This window comes from Pseudorca crassidens, chromosome X, assembly GCF_039906515.1.
Source record: "Pseudorca crassidens isolate mPseCra1 chromosome X, mPseCra1.hap1, whole genome shotgun sequence".
NCBI lineage: Eukaryota > Metazoa > Chordata > Mammalia > Artiodactyla > Delphinidae > Pseudorca > Pseudorca crassidens.
This window is the reverse complement of record NC_090317.1, coordinates 26,527,926-26,552,385: the sequence shown is the minus strand read 5'-3', so window position 1 is coordinate 26,552,385 and position 24,460 is coordinate 26,527,926. Positions and strand designations below refer to the sequence as shown.

Here is a 24,460-nt window from a genome sequence, read left to right as displayed (position 1 = left end):
ATCCCTGAAGATGAACCTAAGAGGAGATCTAAAACTAGCTTCTTCTTTATGCTAGAAAGCACTTAAATCATTTACAGTTTGTGCTAAACATGGAGCCCAGAACTAGAAGGTCTGAAGTCAAAGGTCCCACTTCCAGTTCTGCATCGTGATAGGCAAAAAGAGTCTTGGCTCCTACAGTCCAGCTGCCGTCCCTCCTGAGCGCTCCATACCCCAGGCTCACTGGATTGAAGGCATGCCAAGTACTCTTTGTTCCACAGGGTATCTCAAACAGGCTCTGAGAATCATACAATTACTTTAGAAGTGGGAAAAATTATCTCCTGTCTTCCCCATTTTAGAGAGCATGCTGGTAACTACTGAGGCCACATAGGTGGCAAAGCTATAAATATAAAGAACATTACTTAGGAGAGAGGTCCAATTACACCAGAGACCTGAGAGAATAGCAGCTGGGATAAGAAAGGCTTTTAAATTTTTGAGGGTGGGTCCTATTGAAGGCAACTAATATGAATCTATGTGAACAGAAAGACAGCTGTTGAGGTTCTAACAAAACACAGAATAAAACAGTGATGAAACTACCTAAATAAGATAGCTTATCTACCTGATTTGGTCATATTCAGAATATGAACTAGGGGAAAAGCCTTTCTTTTAGACCAGTGCTGCAAGGTGGCTCTCAGCAATTAAAACTGAAAATTAGGTTACAGGTATGACAGTGTTATAGAATAGCCCCAGTCTCCCTAATCCTTTGGTTCTGAATCTGTGACTTCTATTTCCAGGCACCCCCCTCATTCCTATCTAGTTGAAAAAAAAGCTTGATCAGAAAAGACAGCTATACTGCATATTTGCCTAGGACAAATATTTCCTTGCCTAAAGTCAGTTTAACCCTTCTTCAAGCTCACATCTTCAGTCAAGTAGATAAGTATAACAGCTCTACAAAGTCACCTGGGGAACTAGACCTACGGAATAGAACTGATACCCACTGTTACTGTACTTTTTTTTGTTGTTTTTGGCCGTGCCATGCAGCATGCGGTATCTTAGTTCCTCAACCAGGGATCGAACCCATGCCCCCTGCAGTGGAAGTGCAGAGTCCTAACCACTGGACCGCCAGGGAATTCCCCGCTGTACTTCTAATTACTGTTCAAAAAGCTCTTGGCCCAGCAATGTTATTCCCATGAGAGCCTGCCAATAGTCAATTTATGGAAGGGACCTAGCAGCCCTCTAATACTCATACTCTCTCATCAAAGGTTCTTCAAGAGGGGCTTTCACCCAAGAGGCAAAAGTAAGGATCCCTAGGAAAGCCTGGATGCCCAATCCAGTGTAACCAAGGTTGCCGAGGAATTCCCTTTCTAGAGGGTGGCATGTGGCCTACCCCTGATTTGGTTGTATAGCCACCTCTGTATAGTTCTCTGTTTTTCTCCTCAAACTTGAAAGGAAAATGACATTTCTTTGTTTAGATATTTTTATCTCTTAAATGACAAAGACACAATATTTTACACAGGCTACGGAAAAAGTAGCTGTTGGTATGAATGACCTGCTCCATTTTCTGACCTGGAAAAGTTCAGCCAACCTCAGGCAACCAGGTGTTCCTGTTTGCTAGGGTTCAATAGCGCTGATTAGTGTGTCACTTCTCAGTATAGCACAGGGCAGGTCAGAATTTCTGAGATGAAGCAATTCTCCCACCTCAGTCCTTCAAGAAATCAGGTCCCCTGTTGTATAGCTGAGACTGATCTACTGTGGGGTGGGGCGACAACACAAAACATAACTACACAAAGAGAGCATAACAATTTTCTGGATTGAGAGAGTCTAAAGGAGAAGAAGCAGCCCAATCCTACTCCCTTATTCCCTTTTTCCCTCTAGAGAGTACAGCACAGTATTACAAGTGATAACTGAATCAATTAACATTTAGTTAGTTGTTAGAGGGTAAGTGTGAGACTGTAGCAGTTGATATGTAAACACTAACAGCTGATGGTTGATTAAATGATCAATTAGATCCCAAATTTCTCAGCACCTTTTCCCCCACTCTACTACACAGCCCTGTATCCCCACTGGGAACAAGAAGGGAGCCTACTTAAAGATAAGGGAACAAGATCTTCCTCAAAATCTGTAGTGAAAGCCTTGCATAGCATAGACTTAAAAAACAACAACAGATAAACAGAAGGGCCAGAATCTAAGCCTACAGAAAAATGAAGAATATGCTTGGGCTCCAGTCAGAGTGGGGAAGTACCACAGTTTCCAAACAGAGTACTGACCATGGCCCTGAGGGAAAAGGAAAAGTAAATTCCTATTAGAGGTAACTGGTTTAAAGGGAAGAGTCCAGGTGGCAGATAGAGAAAAGGAAGGAGGGCTGTCTTCTCTTCCCCCACAACCTTACTTGAATTTCAATACAGTCACTAACAGGATACCCTGCTTGGGAGGGCTCGCTCTAGTTTGCTTTTTGTTGTTGTTTGTTGTCAGTTGTTTCATTTAGGTGGAGAGAAATAAAACAAGAGCCATGAATATACCTTTCCTAGAAGTTACACAACAGAGAGTGCAAGAGTATTTAGAATGTTTGGGGGTGGTTAAGTCTGTCAGTCTTTATTTCTTTCAAGGCAGTACATGTAATAGCAAGTCAACTGTCTGACAGTGATACTGTCACTGAGGAAACAGGATTCTCTGTATTCAAGAGGAGTGTTTCTCAGAATGACGTACCACATTCGCCTGCATCAGAATCATCTAGTGCTTGTTAAAAAAACAAAAACAAAACAAAAATCCCCAGGTACCATTCAAATTACTAAATTAGAATTTATGGACATGGGGTTGAGTTTTTAAGATGCTTCCTTGGTGATTCTCTAATAATTCCCTGATGAGCTGCACTAATGTTGGAGAACTATAGTTCTAGAGGGCCCATAAGACATCAACTTGGACAACTGGTGGTGTAGTAACAATAAAATTATAGAACTAGTAAGACTTACTTTTTAAAGGGGATATTTTCATTGCCCACTGCACAGAGCTGAGTATTAACAAAAGAGCAACTCTATCTATGTCAAATTAAAATGCATTTACAAATAAAACAGTTAAGTAGTAATGTGGAATCATTCCTGAATGGCAGCAAAGATACTTATACTTACCGAAATATGGTGTGCATACATTGGCCTAGACAGGAAAAATGCTGCATCATGGGGTGTGTGAAATTCATTACAGAGCACATCAATTGAAGGCACTCGCTTTATATAATCTTCTGTGCTTAGATTAGATGCTAAAAACCCACCAAACTGTACCAGGGTATCATGACACTAAATTTAAAAAATAAGACAAAAAACACAAATGTGCTACCATTTTACTAAACCAATATAACATTTTCCAAAATGACTAAGATATATTTTAACAATATTTTGATTAACAATTAAGAATTCAAATTTTACTACTTGAAAGAACTTTGGAGACAATCTACAAACTTAATCATATATCATACTACAAAAAAGATACCCAAGTCCTGAAAAGTTGACTAATCTAAGACTTTAATAGTCAACCAAGGTCTCAAGTTCCAAGCTATTGTTCACCACCTTTAGTAGCAGAATATATTTATCTAAGTCACATAGAACAATTTTATGTATATGCAAGTCAATTTTCTTGGCCCTTAAAAGTCGCAAACTTTATAAAATATGATGTTTTTTATTTCCTTGTAATATAGTTGGTGACAGTTAAACACATCTTGTAGGCTAACCATAGGTTTTGGTGCTTAATATTTTTAAATATATTTTATAAATGAAGATCATATCTACTTTGTTGTGGCTGAAATTCCAGATTTCCAGAGATCAGAAAAGATGAGAGCAAACAACTTGACGTTATCTACTTAACTGAAAACATTATACATATTATTATATCCCCTAGATCCATCTCTTAAATATCATAATTTGCAAAGAGTCCCAATTTCCAGAATGTCTATTATATATATAATTACATATTATATATTGTATATAATATATATCATATGATATATATATGATGTGCAAAATGACATTTTTCAAATTGTATCACATTCTATATTTTCCACTATCAAGATTTAAAAACCCACAGAAACACAAAGGCCACTTTAACTTGCCTGATCATAGAGCTTTCCCACGAGTTTCAAATGTTTCTCTCCACCTTCCTGAAAGATTACCCCATTCCTCTGCTGAGCCATAAGCAAACAGAGAGGAAGAGCAAGGTCATGGTCTAATAGTGCATCCTTTAATCTCTGGGAGGATTTTTTAGTGTTTCTTATCTGGCCAAAGTAACCACCCTGCAAAAGAGAAGACATAACTTTACCAGTGTACCAGTACATAAAACATGCCATCTGATTTGAAGAAAAAACACAGAAAGGGTTTGGTTACAATCCTGAAGATAACAAACCCACACACTCTACATTCCTTCCCTCTCTTTACAAATTTATTTTACTGACACTATTACTGCCACTGGCTTTAGTCACTGGCTTAAAGATAACTGTCAACTGTCTTTAAACTTCTACATATTTTCCACTTTCTACCATGCAGTCCCTTATAAAGGATTATCCTTTAGTCAGTGTGGGGCAGAGTCAACAACTGTCAGATTTATGCCCATTGGGGTATCAAGGACCACAGAAGATTTGATATTTATTTCCCTCCAGATGTATTACTTACTGTCTTTTACACTTTGTTTCAGCTTTTTTAAAAAGGTTAAAATAACTAGTATATCGCAATTTTTAAAAGGGAGGTGGGGGCGATTTTAAGAGGAGGGTATGTATGGCTTTGACACTTAGCTTTATGTACTTATGTGCTGTTTAAATTCTTTATTATGAACATGCGTACATTTTGATTACTGCAGCTTTGTAACACTGTCTGAAGTCTGGGAGGGTTATGCCTACTGCTTTGTTCTTTTTCCTCAGGATTGCTTTGGCAATTTTGGGTCTTTTATGGTTCCATATAAATTTTAGGATTATTTGTTCTAGTTCTGTAAAAAATGTCATGGGTAATTTGATAGGTATTGCATTCAATCTATAGATTGCTTTGGGTAGCATGGCCATTTTAACAATGTTAACTCTTCCAATCTAAGAGCATGGGATATCTTTCCATTTCTTTGAATCATCTTCAATTTCCTTTATTAATGTTTTGTAGTTTTCAGCTTATAAGTCTTTCACCTCCTTGGTGATGTTTATTCCCAAGTATTTTATTTTTTTTGATGCGATTTTAAAAGGGAGCATGCATACATTTTGAATTTTGAGTCACTAAACAAAAAGAGCAATTCTCACCTCAGCTTTTAGTTGCTCTCCACCAGTCATGGCCTCTAGTTGCTCCATTGTCATTTCTTCTGTAATTTCTATTCCTGCCATTTTTTGTACCACTTCTTTCAATATAAGCAGGTCAAAACTATTTAGGAAAAATAAGAAATAGTCTATAGTTGAAACTTCAAACATAAAAGTAAAAATGAATTGTAATTAATATACTAAGAATCCCTAAATTATTTGTATATAAATATTTGGGGCATGTAGTATGTTTAACTTTTTACTTGGAAGTAATTTCAAACTTACAGATAGGATACAAAGATAAGAACAGTACAAAGCACACCCACATAGCCTTTATCCCTACTTCACCTGTTATTAACATTGTGAACATCCCGTTCACTTTATCATTTCTGCTTTCTCTCTCTCTCCCCCATCTTCTCTCTCTCTCTCTCTCTCTCTCTCTCTCTCTCTCTCTCTCTCCCTCCCTCCCTCCCTCTCTCTCTCTCTCTCTCTCACACACACACACACACACACACACTCTCTCTCTCTCTCTCACAATTTTCTTGAACTATGTGAGAGTAACTTATCTAGTAAGTAACATCATTTTAGAGGTACCTAAAATTCCTAATTACCCCTAAAATTGCTAATGTGTTTCCTAAGACTATCGCTATTCTCTTACATAACCACAGCAACAGTTATCAACTTTAGTAAACCTAACACTGATGCAATACTTTTATCTAATATACGGTCATATTTCATTTTTAGCAGCCAACCCAATAATGCCCTTCATAACATTTTTTTTTTATCCTCCAGTACAGGATGCTCAATATATATTTTTTGATAGTATAGAGCCATCTCTTTAAACAATCACACACACTTAGGAGGAATGGAGGGAGGGAGAGGAGAAAAGAAAAAAGGAAGGAAATGCAAATTCCAAGTTGTGATATTTGAGCCTAAGATGACAGTTTAGTGGCCTGCCTTACACATATTTATTACTGTGCCAACAGTTATTCATTTGAATTCTCAAAGTTTAGGACTGTCAATGGAAATAACACCTTATGACTTCCAAGATCTTCCTTACTTTGTTAAGTAATGAAGATAAGGAAAAACATTCTTTCCTACAGAACAAATACAGATGTTTTTCCAAAGAAAGGTAAAGCTAGGTATACCCAAGACACAAGTTAATAGACAAAGGAACAGTTTTCTAAGATTCTTATTAAGTGCTTACTCTCTCAACTTGCCTCGCTTCTCTAAACATAGTTTTTGAAAACAAGAGGGCCCTCTTCAAATAAGTATGCAACAAGTACCAATGAAATATTTTGTTTTTCCTTTAAACAATCTTTTCATTAGATGGTCACAAAAACTATATCACAGTACAGAAAACTGAACTAGAGATTTAAAAGTAATGTGATGTTTTCCTGGCCTATACAGACACAGAAGAGTAAAATGTATACGAATGGCCAATAGAGGAGTATAAAGCAAGTGATATATGCGGATTAAATCCCAAACCTAATTTTTTTTAAGCTTTCCCTAAACCAAAATAATCTGTCAAGAATTACTTAGGTAATACTTGTTTGGAGCACCAGATAGCTTTACAGATTTCTGTTTGCTTTCTACCAGAAAGCTTTTGAAAACCATTTCCAGTTCTTTTGAGTCTAGTCAGTCTATTGCTGATGGGGTTTAATATACATTCCAATTCAAACTCTAAGCACTGATATTGGTCCAGAATAAAATAATAAAACTCAGTATTTATAAAGAAAAGAAGACAATGTCCAAAAGGTGCATTAGTGTTACCTATCTCTGAAGTTTAAATTCAAAAAATAGTTGTGTTTTAAAGATACTATATATACCCTCAAAATAAACACATTCCTACCAAATGTTCAATGTAAAGGCCAATTACTGTCCAGTAGCATAATCAATAGTGCAATGAGTTTTGCCATAAGAGGATTTACAATATACCATATCAACCATTTATTCAAAAGCCTAACTGGTAGTCAAAGTGAGTTAGTTACTTTAATGAGTTACACATATAGCCAAATATTACATTTCTTTCTGCATATTTTAAGTTATTTCTTTTAATTAAAGAATTCCATATAAATAAGTGAGCAATTATTTTCTTAAGCCTACAACCAACAAACAGTTTTTCAACATAATAGTAATGTCAGTATCCCAATACCGGCAGAAGTACTCTAATTACTGAATTTCATTTACATATAATTTGCTATGAATACCTTTTGCCTGCCTTTAGCTGATTAGCCACATATTGAAGAAGACCAGCAAGATCAATTGGATATTTACGAAAAACTGCACCACAGAAACTAGCCAGACCTATATGAGATAAAAAAGGAATAGGGCTTTTTAAAAAACAGTTCATAAAACAAAAAGCACAATATTAAGTGTTATTTCAACGAAATTTCCCAAACAAAATGAGGTGGGAAAAATTGTATTGCTGATGCCACTGAACAGAATTTTATAATTAATAATAGCTAATATTTATTGACCATACATATGCCAAGCAGTCTATTAAGCTCTTTATGTAATTATCTCATTTAACCTTTGCAGTAATTATCTCAGGTTGGTATAAACCTATCGATGAGGGAAATTCCGAACAGACAGGTCACGTAACTTGCTCATGGACACACAGTTGGTATGAGGTAGAACAGTGATTCAAACTTATACGGCCTGATTCCATAACTTGTGACGTTAATTAGGCCACAACAAAATCTTGCAGATAACTCAGTAAACTTGAATGATCAACAAAACACCTGCCCCTCAAATGTCTGAGTCACACAAAAAAATCTCATTTTATCTAGGAACATGCCACTAGTTGTGGAGGGGCAAGGAAACATTGCCAGACCAAGAGGCAATCAAAAGACCAATTTTAGCCAGGAGTCCTTATCACATTAGTAGGGAGAAAACCCCACTCAAGACAAGAGCAGGAGGGACTTCCCTGGCCATCCAATTGTTAAGACTTGGCACGCCCAATGCAGGGGGCATGGGTTCAATCCCTGGTCAGGAAACCAAGATCCTGCATGCAGCACGGCGTGGCCTTTTTTAAAAAAAAAAAAGAGGAGGAGACCCCAGTAAAGTCAAGTGATCTGCAGCCTTTTCAAGAATTATTTGCTGAGCACCTAAAGGACAATGGACAAAACACAGGTCCTGCCCTCAAGGAACTTACAGTCCAGAGAGATATAGAAAACTAAACTAAAATAACTATGATGAATAAAAAGTTCCATAGAAGTACAGAAGAGGGGCACCTTATTCTGACTTTTGGGTTGTTAACAGGGAAAGCTTTCCAAAGAAAGTGACCTCTAAGCTAAAATCTAATGAATAAGTAGAAAATGTGTTGGAAGAGATGAGTGGGCATAGAAGGGTATCCCAAGGGTACCCCAAGAAGAGGGAATAACATGTGCAAAAGAAAGTGCAAGAAGTTCAGCATTAACGGAACCTAGAATATTAGGGAGGGGCAAAAGATGAGGCTAGTATAGAAAGGACCTGATCCCAAAAGAACTTACTTGTATGATTTATTACAGATTGCAGACTTCAAAGAGCAATGGGAAGCTACTGCAAGATTCAGCTATCAGAGACACAACAGGTTGAAAGAAAATGTAACTGGCTGCTAGAAATCAAAGGTACAAGGAAAAAAAACAAGGCTAGGGCTTTTTGTTAAACAACCAAGTTTTTGTTCTTTTAAGGTGACTGGAACCTCAGGATGGAAAGGAGAGAAGGGAGAATAGTTCCCTTAAGATTAATTCTTCTAGGGACTTCCCTGGCAGTCCACTGGTTAAGACTTCACCTTCAAATGTAGGGGGTGCAGGTTCGATCCCTGGTTGGAGAGCTAAGAGCCCACATGCCTCACAGCCAAAAAACCAAAACATAAAACAGAAGCAATATTGTAACAAATTCAATAAAGACTTTAAAATTGGTCCACATCAAGAAAAAAATCTTAAAAAAAAGATTAATTCTTCTAAAGTAATAGAATGGATGGGAACTTTCATCTCCCCAGTAATGCTTGCCCAAATGCTATCACAGCCAATACTGGCCTCTTGAGTTAGAAAATGAATTAAGTACCATATGAACCTCCTTACACAGCCAAGGACATGGACCCTCTGTAGAACAAGTTGAGTGGCTAGATATTCTCAAGAGCACTTGACAAATAGGCTCTTAGCATAGGTAACAGAATACATAGCATAGCAATGACAAAAGATGGAAATTTCATCCTTGGAAAAATAAAAATACTTACTCTGAAGCCAGCTTGAGATGGTTGTGTCGTCATGTTTCATTCTCTCCTTTTCTGGATTAGCTAAAGCTTCAATGATACAATCTTTCATATAATTAAGAAAAAATTTTGTCACCACATCCCTAACAAAGACCGCTAAAACAACAACAACAAAAAGCCACCCCTTGGAAAATAAATTGTTAGCTCCAATTTATTACCAATTATGGAAAAATACACTCACTGTAGTACCAACTTTTCTTTTTTAGCCTCTTTCCCAGCTTTCAGCAAGCAGATTCTAACTATATCAAAGATATTTAGTAATCTTAACATTGTCTTTCTCAGTATACAACACAGACACACACACAAACTCCCAACTGGTCAACCTCTCGATCAGCCAACTGAATCAACCTCAGATGGTTGCTAAAGGAACTTAGAATGAAAATAAAACATTCACCACTAAGATCTATGAAACGTGAAATCTATGTTATTACTTCACCTGAAAGGATACAGGCCAAGACGTCATAATTCAACGAAGTGAGGTATTTCAATGAATCTACTACAGGTGTTATTAAGTTATCATACTTCTGTATTTGTGACAAGATCTGGAAGACAGCAACAAAGAATAAAAGGCATTGACTAATCAAAAGAGAACTTTTACCGTGCTAACTAAATAATGGCTACACTTTTTTTTCAAAAGAAATAATGCTTAAAATTAGTTTCCTTCCATTGTGTATTTATATAAAACCTACTATTCTATCATTTCCTTAGAAAATATTTTCTTAGGCTACAATTTCCAATTAGGAAATAATTCCAGGGCATCCAAACTTGAATTTTGGAATTATAGAGGCTAGACTTATGTCAAATGTGTTTTAGAAATCTCTTTCTAAACATGAAAGTGTTACATCTGAATCACAATGAAATGCTGTTCAAATGTTTCTAAAAACTAAAATCAACAAATAATGCATCACTTTATTAATGTTTTTATAACTCAAAATGTGGTACACAAGACAATGTCAGTCTGTTTAATAACAGTAGCACTGTCACTTATTGTTAGAAAAGTAGATCAATGTGTTAAACATATTACATACTAAATTTTGTTTTTAGAATAACCATACAATGTTTCATTTGCTAAAGTTTTTGTCCCCTAAAACTATCAAACATTTTTAAACTACATCATTCTATTTCCACTTGTGCTGATTTAAAGACTACAAAAAGAAAAATCCCTGAAAATAGTATTAACCTCAAAACATACATAATCAAACAAAATGGTTGGATTGCTGTGGCTCAACTTCCCAATTTGTCTTCCAGAAGGCTTCACATTTTCCTTGGTTAGACGCCTACAAGGGGAGAAAAAGGTGGCAGGGATCATCTTAAGTAATTTCCCTTTTAATGTTGGTAGCTTTGTTACATCATGAAAAAAATTTTATTTCCCAAATATCCAAAATGGATCCATGTAAACAACCACCCTCATCATATGCTTTACTACAGGACTTGGGCTATTTTGATTAGGCATTCTCCAAGAGGGTATTAAAATTTTGTATTAATGCTTAACATTTACAATATACACATGTTCATTTTATAGTAATAGTCTAATAAGCATTAAAACTCTTAACGTACTCTACAAGTACATAAAACTCTTCTTACAGAGAATAATTATTTTAGATTTAGAAGGGCTCATTATCACTTTAGGGATTAAGATATCAAATTTGGTGTAATACTTTGAAATGCCTCATGCCATCTGTGTCAGTGACCCTAACAGAGTAACAGCTAATGCTGCACTCACTCCTTGATACAAGAAGTTCTCTGGTTTTCATATTCAAAGTAAACAATTCTTGAAAAATCAATTCTACTCTTGTCCTTCCTCTTTAATTCTCCCTCTACTCAGTATTCTTTTACTAACATTTTGGAAATTTATATCTACGAAATGCTTACAAATTCAAAACAATTATTACACAGGATCTTAAACTCTTCTGATGAAATTACTACATAATAAATCTAGAAACCTGAAAAACTAACAAGTGACAGGAAGCTTTCTAGAGTGAAAATGTAATGAAGCAAATAATGAATTTAGTTGACAATTCAAGGAATGTGACCATTCTGGAAGTGACAAACTTGATATAATTATCTTAAGAAACTTATGACAAAACTGATCCAATAATCAAAATTATTTCATCAACAACTGCTTCCCTTTCCCATTCTGCATGGCCCAGTTTCTTTTTGTCCCACGGAAAAGAGAGACCCATCAGTTTTAAACTTTGGCTATACTCTGTTCTACTTTGAAGCTTTATTTGAAGCACAAATAAAGTTCTACCACCACCTGCCCTTACTTCTAACCCTACTATTTCAGGCAAGCCCTCCTACTTGCCAAAGCCAACCCTTCCTTTCCATATTTTTTATCCCATTCCCTTCTGCTTCCTCTCCCCCAACACCAAAAAAAATAAATAAAAGGAATATTCTCTTGATTATGTCCTCCTCTCAAGCAACCATGGTGCTTGGCATATGGAACACAATCAATGAACATTTGTGGCATGAATTACTGGATGCCCTATAGAAAATTCATGTTTTAAACAGTAATCAAAACTTGTGAAATTCCCAAGCAATAAATTAATACATTCCATTCTCAACTTAAAAAGTTCAATCAATATCAAAATCATATTATTCAAGGCTGGTGAAATAGCTGAGCTTACAAATATAACAAAAATCCGAGTACATTAAAAATTCTGCACATATTCTTCTGTGATAAACATCTGTATTAATTTACTTATTCATTAATTCATATTAATGTCTTCTGTGACAGGCAAAGTGCTAAGCACCAGGAATACAAGGATGAGTAACAGCACCTGCTCTCAAGCTCAGTCCAGCTGGGGAGGTAGATTTAAAACCACTTTTAAAATTTTTATATTCTTAAACAAATAGAGCAACTTATAGAACAGTACTTATTATATGCTATCAATAGTATAAAAAGGGAGGGAATAATATATTTGTATTCACTTGCATATACATAAAAATAGCCGGAATGATAAATAAGAAACTAAACAGTGACCACTTTTTTTTTCCCTTGGGAGAACTGAGTGGACAGGGTGAGAGACTTTTTACTGTCTACCTTTTCATATCTACTACAATTTAAACCGTGTGAATATATAAAATAGTCAAAAAATTAGATAACTTTAAAAAGAAAAATAATCATAGCAATATACATAAGCGGTATGATAGTAGTTATATGCATATGACATAGTGGTAGCACAAATAAAGAACAATCAATTGTGCTTGGTGGTATGTGCAAGGGAAGGCTTCACAGAGGTGACACTGGAGCCCACTGTCCAATGATGAGGTCACCAGATGGAGAGAGGAAAAAGAGGTAAGGGAAAACCTGTACAAACAAAAGAAACAAAAAATTATATGCAAAGGAAAAGGAGACCATAGCACACTCAGGGAAACATAAGTGGGCTCAGTACAGCTAGAGGTAGAATTGGCGGGAAATGAGGATGGAAATAGGGAGAGACAGATCATGAAGGTTCTCTTATATCAGCAAGCCATAAAGTCTGACATATAACCTGCAGGCAATGCTTAGTCACCAAAGGATTTTGAAGAAAGAGAATAATACAAGGCACTATAACACTCCAGATAAAAGAACTAAGTTAGTGGTGGTAGAGAGTGGAAGAGACAGATTCAATATTTAATGTATCGGGGCTTCCCTGGTGGTGCAGTGGTTGAGAATACGCCTGTCAATGCAGGGGACACGGGTTTGATCCCTGGTCCAGGAAGATCCCACATGCCTCGGAGCAACTAAGCCCGTGCGCCACAACTACTGAGCCTGTGCTCTAGAGCCCGTGAGCCACAACTACTGAGCCCGTGCACCTGGAGCCCGTGCTCCACGACGAGAGAAGCCACCGCACTGCAATGAAGAATAGCCCCTGCTCGCCGCAACTAGAGAAAGCCCACGTGCTGCAACGAAGACCCAACACAGCCAAAATTAAATAAATTTATCAAAAAAAATTTAATGTATCATTAAATAATCCATATAAAGCACTTAGTTCAGCGCCCACCACACATAGTAATGGCTTCAAAAATATTCGTTGTTGTTAAGCTAGAAACTCTACTTGGGGAATTTTTAAGCCTAGAACTCTTTTGGAAGGACCAGTTCTAATATCATCTCTTTCCATGCCTTCCCCAACTTCCATGGGGTGAAATATTCATTCTCCTCTCTATCATCCCATAGAACTTTATACATATTGTATAACAGCATCTATTAAACCAGACTGTGATTGTGCACACACCTGTTTCCCTGGTAGACTGTGACTTACGACAATATCACTCAGCAAAGAAAGTATCACTGGGGGCTTCCCTGGTGGCACAGTGGTTAAGAATCTGCCTGACAATGCAGGGGACATGGGTTCGAGCCCTAGTCTGGGAAGATTCCACATGCCACAGAGCAACTAAGCCTGTGTGCCACAACTGCTGACCCTGCGCTCTAGAGCCTGCGAGCCACAACTACTGAACCTCGCATGCCTAGAGCCTGTGCTCCACAACAAGAGAAGCCACCACAATGAGAAGCCCGTGCACCACAACGAAGAGCAGCCCCTGCTCGCCGCAACTAGAGAAAGCCCGTGCACAGCAACGAAGACCCAACGCAGCCATAAATAAATAAATGAATAAATTTATTATTTAAAAAAAAAGTGTCACTGCATACTGTTAGTTAAACCAGTGAATGTACTACTTCTAATTAGAATAACCATACAACTGCACAAATGTAAAAGAAATGATAATGAACAGCCTTGCTGAAAACCCTTGCAATACAGCAGTGTAATTAGTATCTAAACCAATACTGATCTGAAGTATACAATTTTCATAATTAAACTTCAAACAGTTTATCAGGAAGTATCAATAGATTAACATCACTCTTTTGTTTTGTTTTGGGTTTTTTTGCGGTACGCGGGCCTCTCACTGTTGTGACCTCTCCCGTTGCGGAGCACAGGCTCCGGACGCGCAGGCTCAGCAGCCATGGCTCACGGGCCTAGCCGCTCCTCGGCATGTGGGATCTTCCCGGACCAGGGCAAGAACTCGTGTCCCCTGCATCGGCAGGCGGAATCTCAACCACCGCGCCACCAGGGAAGCCCCACTCTTATGTTTTTAATGACATGAAAATAAAGCACACAAATGAAAAAACTAGAAATTTTTCAAAAGTTGACTCCCTAAGGAGATAGTTCTGCATGATTCTACTAGATCTTCCAGAAAGAAAAAATAAATCTTTATTATAACTTTCAACAGAAATTCCTAGAACTTTGACTACCTTGTACAAGCCACCGAATGTATTATGCAAACTGAGCAAAGGCTACACAGTATGCTCTCCTTTAAAAAAAAAAACACGTCATCCTATAATATAATGCATCCTGAAGAGGATTTTTATCAGATTTTATAGCTGGGCAAACATGACAACTACAAAAACTAACATGGTAGTCAAAATGAGCTAAGAACCACAAAAATTGATAGTCACTCTATGTGTAGTATATAATTAGCTACACCATTAGCAAATACTCCTGGGCTTCCTCAAAACTGAGGCTCAGACATAAGCTGGCTGAAAGACAGTAAATCAGATCCAGATATTAAGAAGAAAAATAAATTAAAACTTACTTCATGATATATTTGGCTCTGTCTATTGTTTGAGCTTTAACTTTTACTAAAAGTGGATGACTGTTGTAAGTTTCATTCTTCCACTGGCCATACAGACGATATCTTGAAAATGATGAGATGAAGAATTAGGAAAAGTTAAACACTTAGAGGTTAGTGCACTAGAATAGTAGCTAAAAATACAAAAATATTATGTATTTACCTATGCTGATATGGAAATGTTTTAAACATTCCCCACAGTTCCTCAGACATACAAGCATTGCAGTCCATCAAAGAAAGAGATGGAAGTAATACCTGGTCAGTAATGCTAAGCAAGCAGCTAAGGATAACTTCCTACGAAAAATGGAGGAAAAATTATTTCAGTTAAGAGGTGCATATTAACCCCCCCCAACAAATTTATGTAAGCCTTGGAAAAATTGCCGTTCCTTGATTTAATAACACACCATATCTAATTCCCCACACTATCACTGTACGTTTCACAATGGTTATTTGTGTTTCTCCATCTAAGAAAGCAAATGAGGTGAGGGAAGGAAAGGGGTAGCAAGAATGAGGGACTTTTTATCCCTTTTCCTTTCTCAACATGGTAATCCTCAAAAACAGGAGGCTGTCAATCTTAAAAGATACTTTGTACGATATGCCAAAAGCTACATTCAACATGTAAAGTATAAAATAGTTATTCACATAGGTGATTAAAGCTTGTTCACAGTAAAATTTACAGTATGCTGTACCTAGACAAACATTAGACACATTGGATTTTTCTAGTCTCTTACCGTCTTCTCTTTATCTTCTTGTTTGCTTCCATCAGACTGAAACTAAAATTAAAAAAAACTATAAATAAAATGCAAAAAGGTTAAGATTATGCTGTCACAATTTCGTTTCTAATTTGAAAAAAAATTAACTTGCACGTAGTTGTGAATTATTTCGTTACTTGTTACACACATGTAGATTTTACATACAGTCAGTATTACCAATTAACATTTTAAATTCTCATCTACATTTCTAACCTCCAAATAATTTGTGACATTCATGAACTTTAAATGCCAGTTTTATAAGCCAATTCTTTTCTCAACCTCATTATCACAAACCAAAGCATCCTAAAACTGATCTGAGTATTTATTATAAAATTGTAGCCAGCACAATTTAGTTATAATTCATTTGCATTTCTCCTTCGAGATGTTCTAGTTTTCCCCCTCAGAATTGGTAAAATCTAACACTAAAGCAACGACAACAAAAATTAAACCCAAAGAAATCCAAAGCTATGTTTTAATTCACCACCACTTAAGCCCTAAGAAATAGGCCCAAAATATTAATACCATTGCTGACAAAGACCAAACCACTTCCTAACTTGGACAGACTGAATGAAAAAGCATGGGTCATTATTTTATCAGTGATTTGCAGGTGGGCTGCTGAAGTGCCATGTTTGACAATGCTGTCTATACATACAAAATGAAATTGTGAGTAACATCTGTGTGTGTATAGGCAGGTGGAGTGTTGGGGGAGTACACAAAAGCCAAAAGGACAGGTGAAGCACTGATACTCAAGGACAATCTAGATTCCTGGAATGTATTTAGCTCAATACCAAGTATGAGAAAGGGAAAAGCTAATATGCAGCTAACATACCTTATTGGTAGGTAAGGATATTTTGTGCATGTATGTTTTCATGCTTGAGTAAGTTAATGGGTGTTACTACAGGGAAGTCTAACTTCTGTGCAATATTTTCACATAAGACTAATTCAGGGACGGCCATGTTACCTTGATGGGAAAACATACAGAATCACACTTTTTTAACTGGCAGGTTAAAAAGATATGGTTCCCTTTCACAGAAACGATTATTAAGTCAACATACATCCTGGTCAGCAAATAAGGAGTCAGGTTATGAAGGAGTGGCCTGGCAGAAAACAAACTATATAGTTGCTTTTATTTTGTTGGAAGGGGATGGTAATTCTGGTGGCATACTGTGTGTACACTGGGAGGCAGAAATAACGGTATGTCATAATTGGAAGAATCCAGTTTATAGGGTATTGTGTTGGGGATAAAGGCAGTTAAGCTACTCCTTTGCTAGCATACTATGATTCAAATTAACCTAATAAAGCTATAAATAGTTTCCTCCATACAAATAAAACATTTTCTTAGTTACTAAGCTGTCCTAATTCCTCTTACTAGATACTTATATTAGTTTCTAATGTCTGTTTGTCAATTCTCTAGATTTCACAAGCAGGAAAATTTGAAAGAGAGAAAGAAATATGGAAAGCACAAGGAAACTATCTAGAAGAGCAGTAAGAAAAGGTTTCTATCAAAGGTTAATTATAACCAAGACGAACAACAACAACAAAACAAGATGTACATGCATGTAAAAGTGATTTTCTTTACACATTCCACTCCCCTGATGCTTTCTTTTTCATTTAGTTTAACTTAATTTGCTTTTTAATTCAGAGCACATACAAAACTCTCCATTCCCACAATAGAATACTAAAAGTTTTATTGAATGGCCAGGCAGAAGTTGAAGAAAGAAAGGATGGGGAGGGACAAAAGACATTCATTCATTTGTTTACTATGTGCCAGGCACTGGGAATTCAAAGATGAACAGTAGAGAGTTCCTATCTTTGAGGAACTGACAAGGCTACTTGTCAGTAAGAATCTAGAAAATCAGTAAGAATCTGTCAGTAAGAATCTAGAAAAGAGAGATCTTTCAGGATCTCTTTAAGATCAAGACTACACTTACCAATGTACTGTTAGGAACTGAATTTTAAGTTTGAATAAAATTGAGCACTCACAATTATGTCTACACAGACCATCAGCTATAAATGACCCCAAGCAGGTTCCAATCTTGCCCTATAACAACAGAGCAGCTGACAGGGCTGCATAACACTACTGAGCACTGCCCTCCCCCCCAAAAAAGCAGGTTCATCAAGAAGGGGCTTTTGGAGAGTTGAGAAATAAAGGCTGGAGTAAGTCATAGATATAACTAGATAAATTACTTTTTTATTACTAATGTCCTATTTTTAGTACCTCTAACCCATGAATGTTTCAAATGCTACTTTAGAGCAGGGGTCCCCAAGCCCCAGGCCGAGGACCAGTACCGGTCCGTGGCCTGTTAGGAACTGGGTCGCACAGCAGGAGGTGAGCAGCAGGCGAGCGAGTGAAGCCTCATCTGCTGTTCCCCATCCCCCCCACCAACATCCATGGAAAAAATGAAAAGGGAAAAAAATGAAAAATATTTAAATTTGTGACTTAGACTACATCTAAGTAAATTATGGCATTATTGTCACCGTCCTTATTAACTATCATTCATTGAGTACTACATGCCATATAACAGGCTAAGAACTACGCATTTATGTCTTAAAACTACTCTAATAGAAGAATCTTTTTGTTAGGGTCTAAATAAGACCCATCAAAATAACTTAGAAATAGGAAAATATAACCTATAAGTTAAAAGTTATGGGAACCTAGCCAAAGCAGTCTTGAGGGAAAAAAATGGAGCTGGAGGAATCAGACTCCCTGACTTCAGACTATACTACAAAGCTACAGTAATCAAGACACTCTGGTACTGACAGAAAAACAGAAATATAGATCAATGGAACAGGTTAGAAAGCCCAGAGATAAACCCACGCACCTATGATCAACTAATCTATGACAAAGGAGGCAAGGATATACAATGGAGAAAAGACAGTCTCTTCAATAAGTGGTGCTGGGAAAACTGGACAGCTACATGTAAAAGAATGAAATTAGAACACTCCCTAACACCATACACAAAAATAAACTCAAAATGGATTAAAAAGACCTAAATGTAAGGCCGGACACTCTAAAACTCTTAGAGGAAAACATAGGAAGAACACTCTTTGACATAAATCACAGCAAGATCTTTTTTGATGCACCTCCTAGAGTAATGGAAATAGAAACAAAAATAAACAAATGGGACCTAATGAAACTTCAAAGCTTTTGCAAAGCAAACTACAAACAAGATGAAAAGACAATCCTCAGAAAGGCAGAAAATATCTGCAAATGAATCAACGGACAAAGGATTAATCTCTAAAATATACAAGCAGTTCATTATCAAAAAAACAAACAACCCAATCAAAAAACGGGCAGAAGACCTAAATAGACATTTCTCCAAAGAAGACATACAGATGGCCAAGAGGCACAGGAAAAGCTGCTCAACATCACTAATTATTAGAAAAATGCATATCAAAACTACAATGAGGTATCACCTCACAGCAGTCAGAATGGCCATTATCACAAAATCTAGAAACAATAAATGCTGGAAAGAGTGTGGTGAAAAGGGAACCCTCCTGCACTGTTGGTGGGAATGTAAACTGACCACTATGGAGAACAGTATGGAGATTCCTTAAAAAACTAAAATAGAACTACCATATGACCCAGCAGTCCCACTACTGGGCATATACCCAGAGAAAACCATAATTCAAAAAGAGACATGTACCACAATGTTCATTGCAGCCCCATTTACAATAGCCAGGTCATGGAAGCAACCTAAATGTCCATCAACAGATGAATGGATAAAGAAGATGTGGCACATATATACAATGGAATATTACTCAGCTATAAAAAGAAACAAAATTGAGTTATCTCTAGTGAGGTGGATGGACCTAGAGTCTGTCATACACAGTGAAGTCAGAAAGAGAAAAACAAATACCGTATGCTAACGCATATATATGAAATCTAAAAAAAAAACAAAAAACCAAAATGGTACTTATGAACCCAGTGGCAGGGCAGGAATAAAGACATACACATAGAGAATGGACTTGAGGACACAGGGGGGAGGGGAAAGCTGGGGCGAAGTGAGAGTAGCATCGACATATATACACTACCAAATGTAAGATAGCTAGCTAGTGGGAAACAGCAGCACAGCACAAGGAGATCAGCTCGGTGCTTTTCGACGACCTAGAGGGTGGGATAGGGAGGGTATATGGGGATATATGTACGCATATGGCTGATTCACTTTGTTGTACAACAGAAACTAACACAGCATTGTGAAGCAATTATACTCCAATAAAGATGTTTTTTTTTTAAAAAGTGGAGAGATATGTGTCCATACTACCCTTGACTAGTTCACTCATGAAACCCCAGCAACAAAAATTTCCTTTATTTGATAAAAATTCTTTGATTTGTTACTAATTTATAACAAATTTCAAAAATGAGAGGGAAAAAAACATCTATCACTACAACGTAAAGAAGCTAAAGGCATTCCTACATAAAATCAAATCTACTCTTGAGGGAAGTGAAACTGCTACTTTAAAGTGGCATCTTATATTTAAAGACAGAAATAGATTAAAGTATATTATTAACGCTTTTTAAAAAATCATCAAAAGCTAGTGTAGTGATAGCTTACATAAGTGATAACTTATTATGATCTAAAAAATTCATGACAACTATTTTTTTAACTAAAATTGAATACCTAATTATTAGTATCTAATTCATGTTTAGACATATCTCATTTGATCCATATTGCAACCCCAGGAGCTAGATAAGCCAAATATTATTACCACAAATCTCTGGCTTAGAAAAGTGACCAGCTTAAGGTCACATTACTAGCAAGTAGCTAGCAGCTCATCCTGATGAAACTAGTTCACCTAATTATCAATTTCTAATGCTTTAATTACTCTGTTTGGGGGACAGCCTTAAATGAAGAATCTGTGGGCAAGGTAGGTTCCAAAGTCAACACATAAAGTAAAAATTACATATACTCACAATTACCCTACAAAAATCCCTTATATCATCTATAAAGTATACAGACACATTACCTTTCATTTAAGTCCAACTCAAGACTCTGTTTTTCCCCTCTAATATTAGGAGAAATCACTAAGTGACCACGAGATGTGAACATGAAATAAAGTGACTGGCTTGCATTTAGGGGGCCATGTCACACGAAAACACAGTTTAAAAACTAGACTAACTGAATGTGGTGAGATACTCTCTAAGACACCTGAGAAACTGAACCAAAATGAAAGAAAAAAATTTCTCCAATTTCACCCTTGCTCCTAGACATACACACAGTATTTTGATGGAACAAGTCTGGCCACATTCACATAAACTAAGCACAGGTATGGTGTAATTTCACTGTACTTGACTGACTCCCATACCTTCATCCAAAAGGAATATTAATTTTGAGCTCTAACCCACACAACCAAGTTAGATCTTCAATTTTGAAAAGAAATAAATGGACTGAAGCAGGATCACAGGCTCTCCCTCCCCTAATAGCTAACAAAAAACAACAAGCATCAAGTCAAAATTCTAAAGTAGCTGGTTCATAAACTAGAGTTTCAGGATCAATGGTATTAAGGTACATTCTCTCCCTAGGAACCCAAATTTTTATTATGAAAAATTTCAAGTTTACATAAAAGTTGAATGGATAGTATACTTATCCATAAACACCTATATATCTACCATGTAGATTCAACAATTAATATTTTGCCTTTTTTTCTTGACCAAATAAAATGCAGACATGATACTTTATCTCAAAAAAATTCAGTGTGCATCTCCTAAGAATAAGGACAGGGACTTCCCTGGTGGCGCAGTGGTTAAGAGTCTGCCTGCCAACGCAGGGGTTCGAGCCGTGGTCCAGGAAGATCCCACATGCCATGGAGCAACTAAGCCCGTGTGCCACAACTACTGAGCCTGTGCTCTAGAGCCCACGTGCCACAAGTACTGAAGCCCGTGCGCCTAGAGCCCGTGCTCCGCAACAGGAGAAGCTACCGCAATGAGAAGCCCGCATACCGCAACCAAGAGTAGCCCCTGCTCACCACAACTAGAGAAAGCCCGCGCGCAGCAGCGAAGACCCAACACAACCAAAAATAAATTAATTAAAAAAAAAAGAATAAGGACATTCTTCCACATTACCACAATTATCATAATCACAACTATTCCGAATATCATCTAGTACCCAATCTAAGGTATATATCCTGACCCTTTGACTCTAGGTTTCTCTAAGCTTTATCTGTGAATCAATTTAGTGCACTTTGGCTCTTTACCAAAGGCCAACATAAGAAATAGCCATATAAAGAGACAGTGAGATAACTGAATTAAGATGACAGAGTGAAGCATGAACACATAATTTCTCTCCCCCCAATCCCTAATGCAATGAACAAAGTACGTCTTCCTATTTGTTTTTAATCTCCCAAATTCACCACCAACCAAGCAAAAAAAGAGGAAATTATGCTATTAACTTCAAGGTGATGCACACACAAACACACATAAGATTCTGAACTACAGACAGTGTGGTATGGCGCCTGACCTTAACCCAATCCCCAGAAGTATCGAGCAAGGAAGGTAAGTCAACAAAATCCTTTAGGCAATGTGGCCTGCAAGGTAAATAAGTAGCCTGAGGAAAAACCCTTGTGAGTAGAAGCCCAGCAGGATTCTGGCTACTAAGGCTTGCTGTCTCTCAAAGGAACTGTGCTCAGATGGATGAGAGAATCAAACTCCAAGGGAGTTGGATACCCACTTGGTTGGGCATGCCTAGCATAGGATGGGTAACACGATCTCAGAAGACAAAGCAGAGGTTCCCTAAACTGGGGGCTATACTCAGCCTCACTGAGCTTATTCACTCCCCTATTCCAGACTACAGAAAAGATTGAAAAGAGAACCCAATACTCAAACTGTAGCTTGAGGGGAGAAGGACTGGTCATAAATAAGGTAGGAAGGGTGTGAGGATTCACTCACACTATATCAAAAAGAAGTTGTCCATATTAAGATGAAAAGAAATGCTGTGGCTACTATGGAAACATAAATAGCCTAAAAAAATCATATAAAAGACAAATGAACTTAAGTCTGGAAGAAAGTAGAACACAGAGGACAGACAGATTCTCCAAAAGTATCTGCATATTGTCATAGAAAAAAATATTATGAACTCAGTAAGACAAGAAAAGCTTGGATATGAGATACACAGAATGAGATGAAAACAGAGACTGCAGAGATAAAATAAAACACCACTGATACAGATATAATTTAAAATAGCAAGGAATTTCAAGAATTGAAAAATTTAGACAACCAATCATTTCTTCCATTTTAGACACACTACATTTGTATAGGCAGTAGGGCATGGTGATTTTGAGCTTGGCCTCTGAAGCCAGACTGCCTGGATTGAACTCGCATATCTGTCCCATACTAGCTGTGTGACCTGGGACGAGTTACTTAACCTAGAACACAAAAGGCTTGGTAAAGATTAAATGAGCTGATGCATGTAAGGTACTAAAATAGGGCCTGACACAGAGTAAGAGCTCAATATTAGTAATCACTATCAGAAACAACTTAATCCACTAACATCAGCTGGATGCAAAAAAGCACCAAGGAATTCATCTTTATGTGTGTAGGTGCTATCAAAAACATTTAAGTATGTCAGGTGAGCATGTTAAAGCTGTGCTTTATAATTAAAGAAAATTTTAAAGATACCAAAACGTGTGCATTCATATAGAAATATTCTATAGAGCCACCTCCCTCTTTTAAGCCTGAAATAAGGACCAAAATTGGTTAATATACTAGAACAACAGTTCTCAAAGTTTGCTCTTTGGATCAGTAGCACCTGGAAACATGTTAGAAATGCAAATTCTCGGGTCCCACCCAGACCTACTGAATCAGAAACTGAGGGTGGAGCCCAACAATCTGTATTTTAAGAAGACCCCCAGGTGATCCTGATGCATGTAAAGTTTGAGGTTCACTGTACTAGATAGTCCTATACTACATACCTCAAATTTCAGAAATACATAACCACATACACATACACACACACAATCAGAGACATAAATGATTTCAAATAACTATAGGCTGAAAAGACTATTCTGTTAAGTGATATCTAACATAAGCTATTTTTTTAATATGCATAATTTATATATACAAGCAACCTCAAGCTTATGAATGAGAGATTTGTTAAAGATTTGTTCATTGTAAATACTTTATTTGGAACTAAGGTCATATTCCCCCTTTAGAAGCAATCTTAAAAACTCGTGTTAAATTCCTAGCTAGGCAACATAAGCCTTTTAAACCTATAAACACATAATGATTTGTTATAGTGAAATGTTTTTAGGGTAAAAACAATGAACCAAAATTCTAAGTCAGATCATTGGAAAGATTCACTTTTCCTACCACAACCTTAGCAATGAGAGAAGACAGATTTCTTCCCACACTGGGATCAAAATAAACTTTTTCTGCTTCCCTTCTGCCCTTCTACCTCTGCAAAAATAGAGACTAGAGTTAGGGGCAGGCACCAGACACAATTCTGATAGAACAGAGATAAATGAGGGCTGCAATGGAGATGGCAGAGTGGAAGAGTAACAGCTTTAGCACCTGTGTATCTTGATAACAATATTGTATCTGTATATGTTTATACATATGTCTGTATACGGGACTTCTACAAGTTTGATGTTCGGTCTCCTGCTTACAAGTTTATG

General features: G+C 36.9%; 1 protein-coding gene across 11 annotated transcripts in view; it reads right to left on the bottom strand.

Moving 5' to 3' along the window:
• The window catches only part of THOC2 (THO complex subunit 2), a 103,429-nt gene that overhangs the window by 25,272 nt on the left and 53,697 nt on the right, over positions 1 to 24,460 (bottom strand). For all 11 annotated transcript variants that reach the window (XR_010939998.1, XM_067723313.1, XM_067723315.1 and 8 more), the window contains 10 exons: positions 15,830 to 15,871; positions 15,262 to 15,392; positions 15,063 to 15,164; positions 10,684 to 10,768; positions 9,940 to 10,033; positions 9,456 to 9,536; positions 7,444 to 7,540; positions 5,240 to 5,357; positions 4,076 to 4,255; positions 3,102 to 3,266 (listed from right to left, as the gene is read on the bottom strand). Coding sequence is in view for 10 of the 11 variants with exons in the window: in XM_067723313.1 (XP_067579414.1) it covers positions 3,102 to 3,266; positions 4,076 to 4,255; positions 5,240 to 5,357; positions 7,444 to 7,540; positions 9,456 to 9,536; positions 9,940 to 10,033; positions 10,684 to 10,768; positions 15,063 to 15,164; positions 15,262 to 15,392; positions 15,830 to 15,871 (1,095 nt within the window). In the remaining variant the exon portion in view is untranslated. The remainder of the gene's footprint in view (positions 1 to 3,101; positions 3,267 to 4,075; positions 4,256 to 5,239; positions 5,358 to 7,443; positions 7,541 to 9,455; positions 9,537 to 9,939; positions 10,034 to 10,683; positions 10,769 to 15,062; positions 15,165 to 15,261; positions 15,393 to 15,829; positions 15,872 to 24,460) is intronic.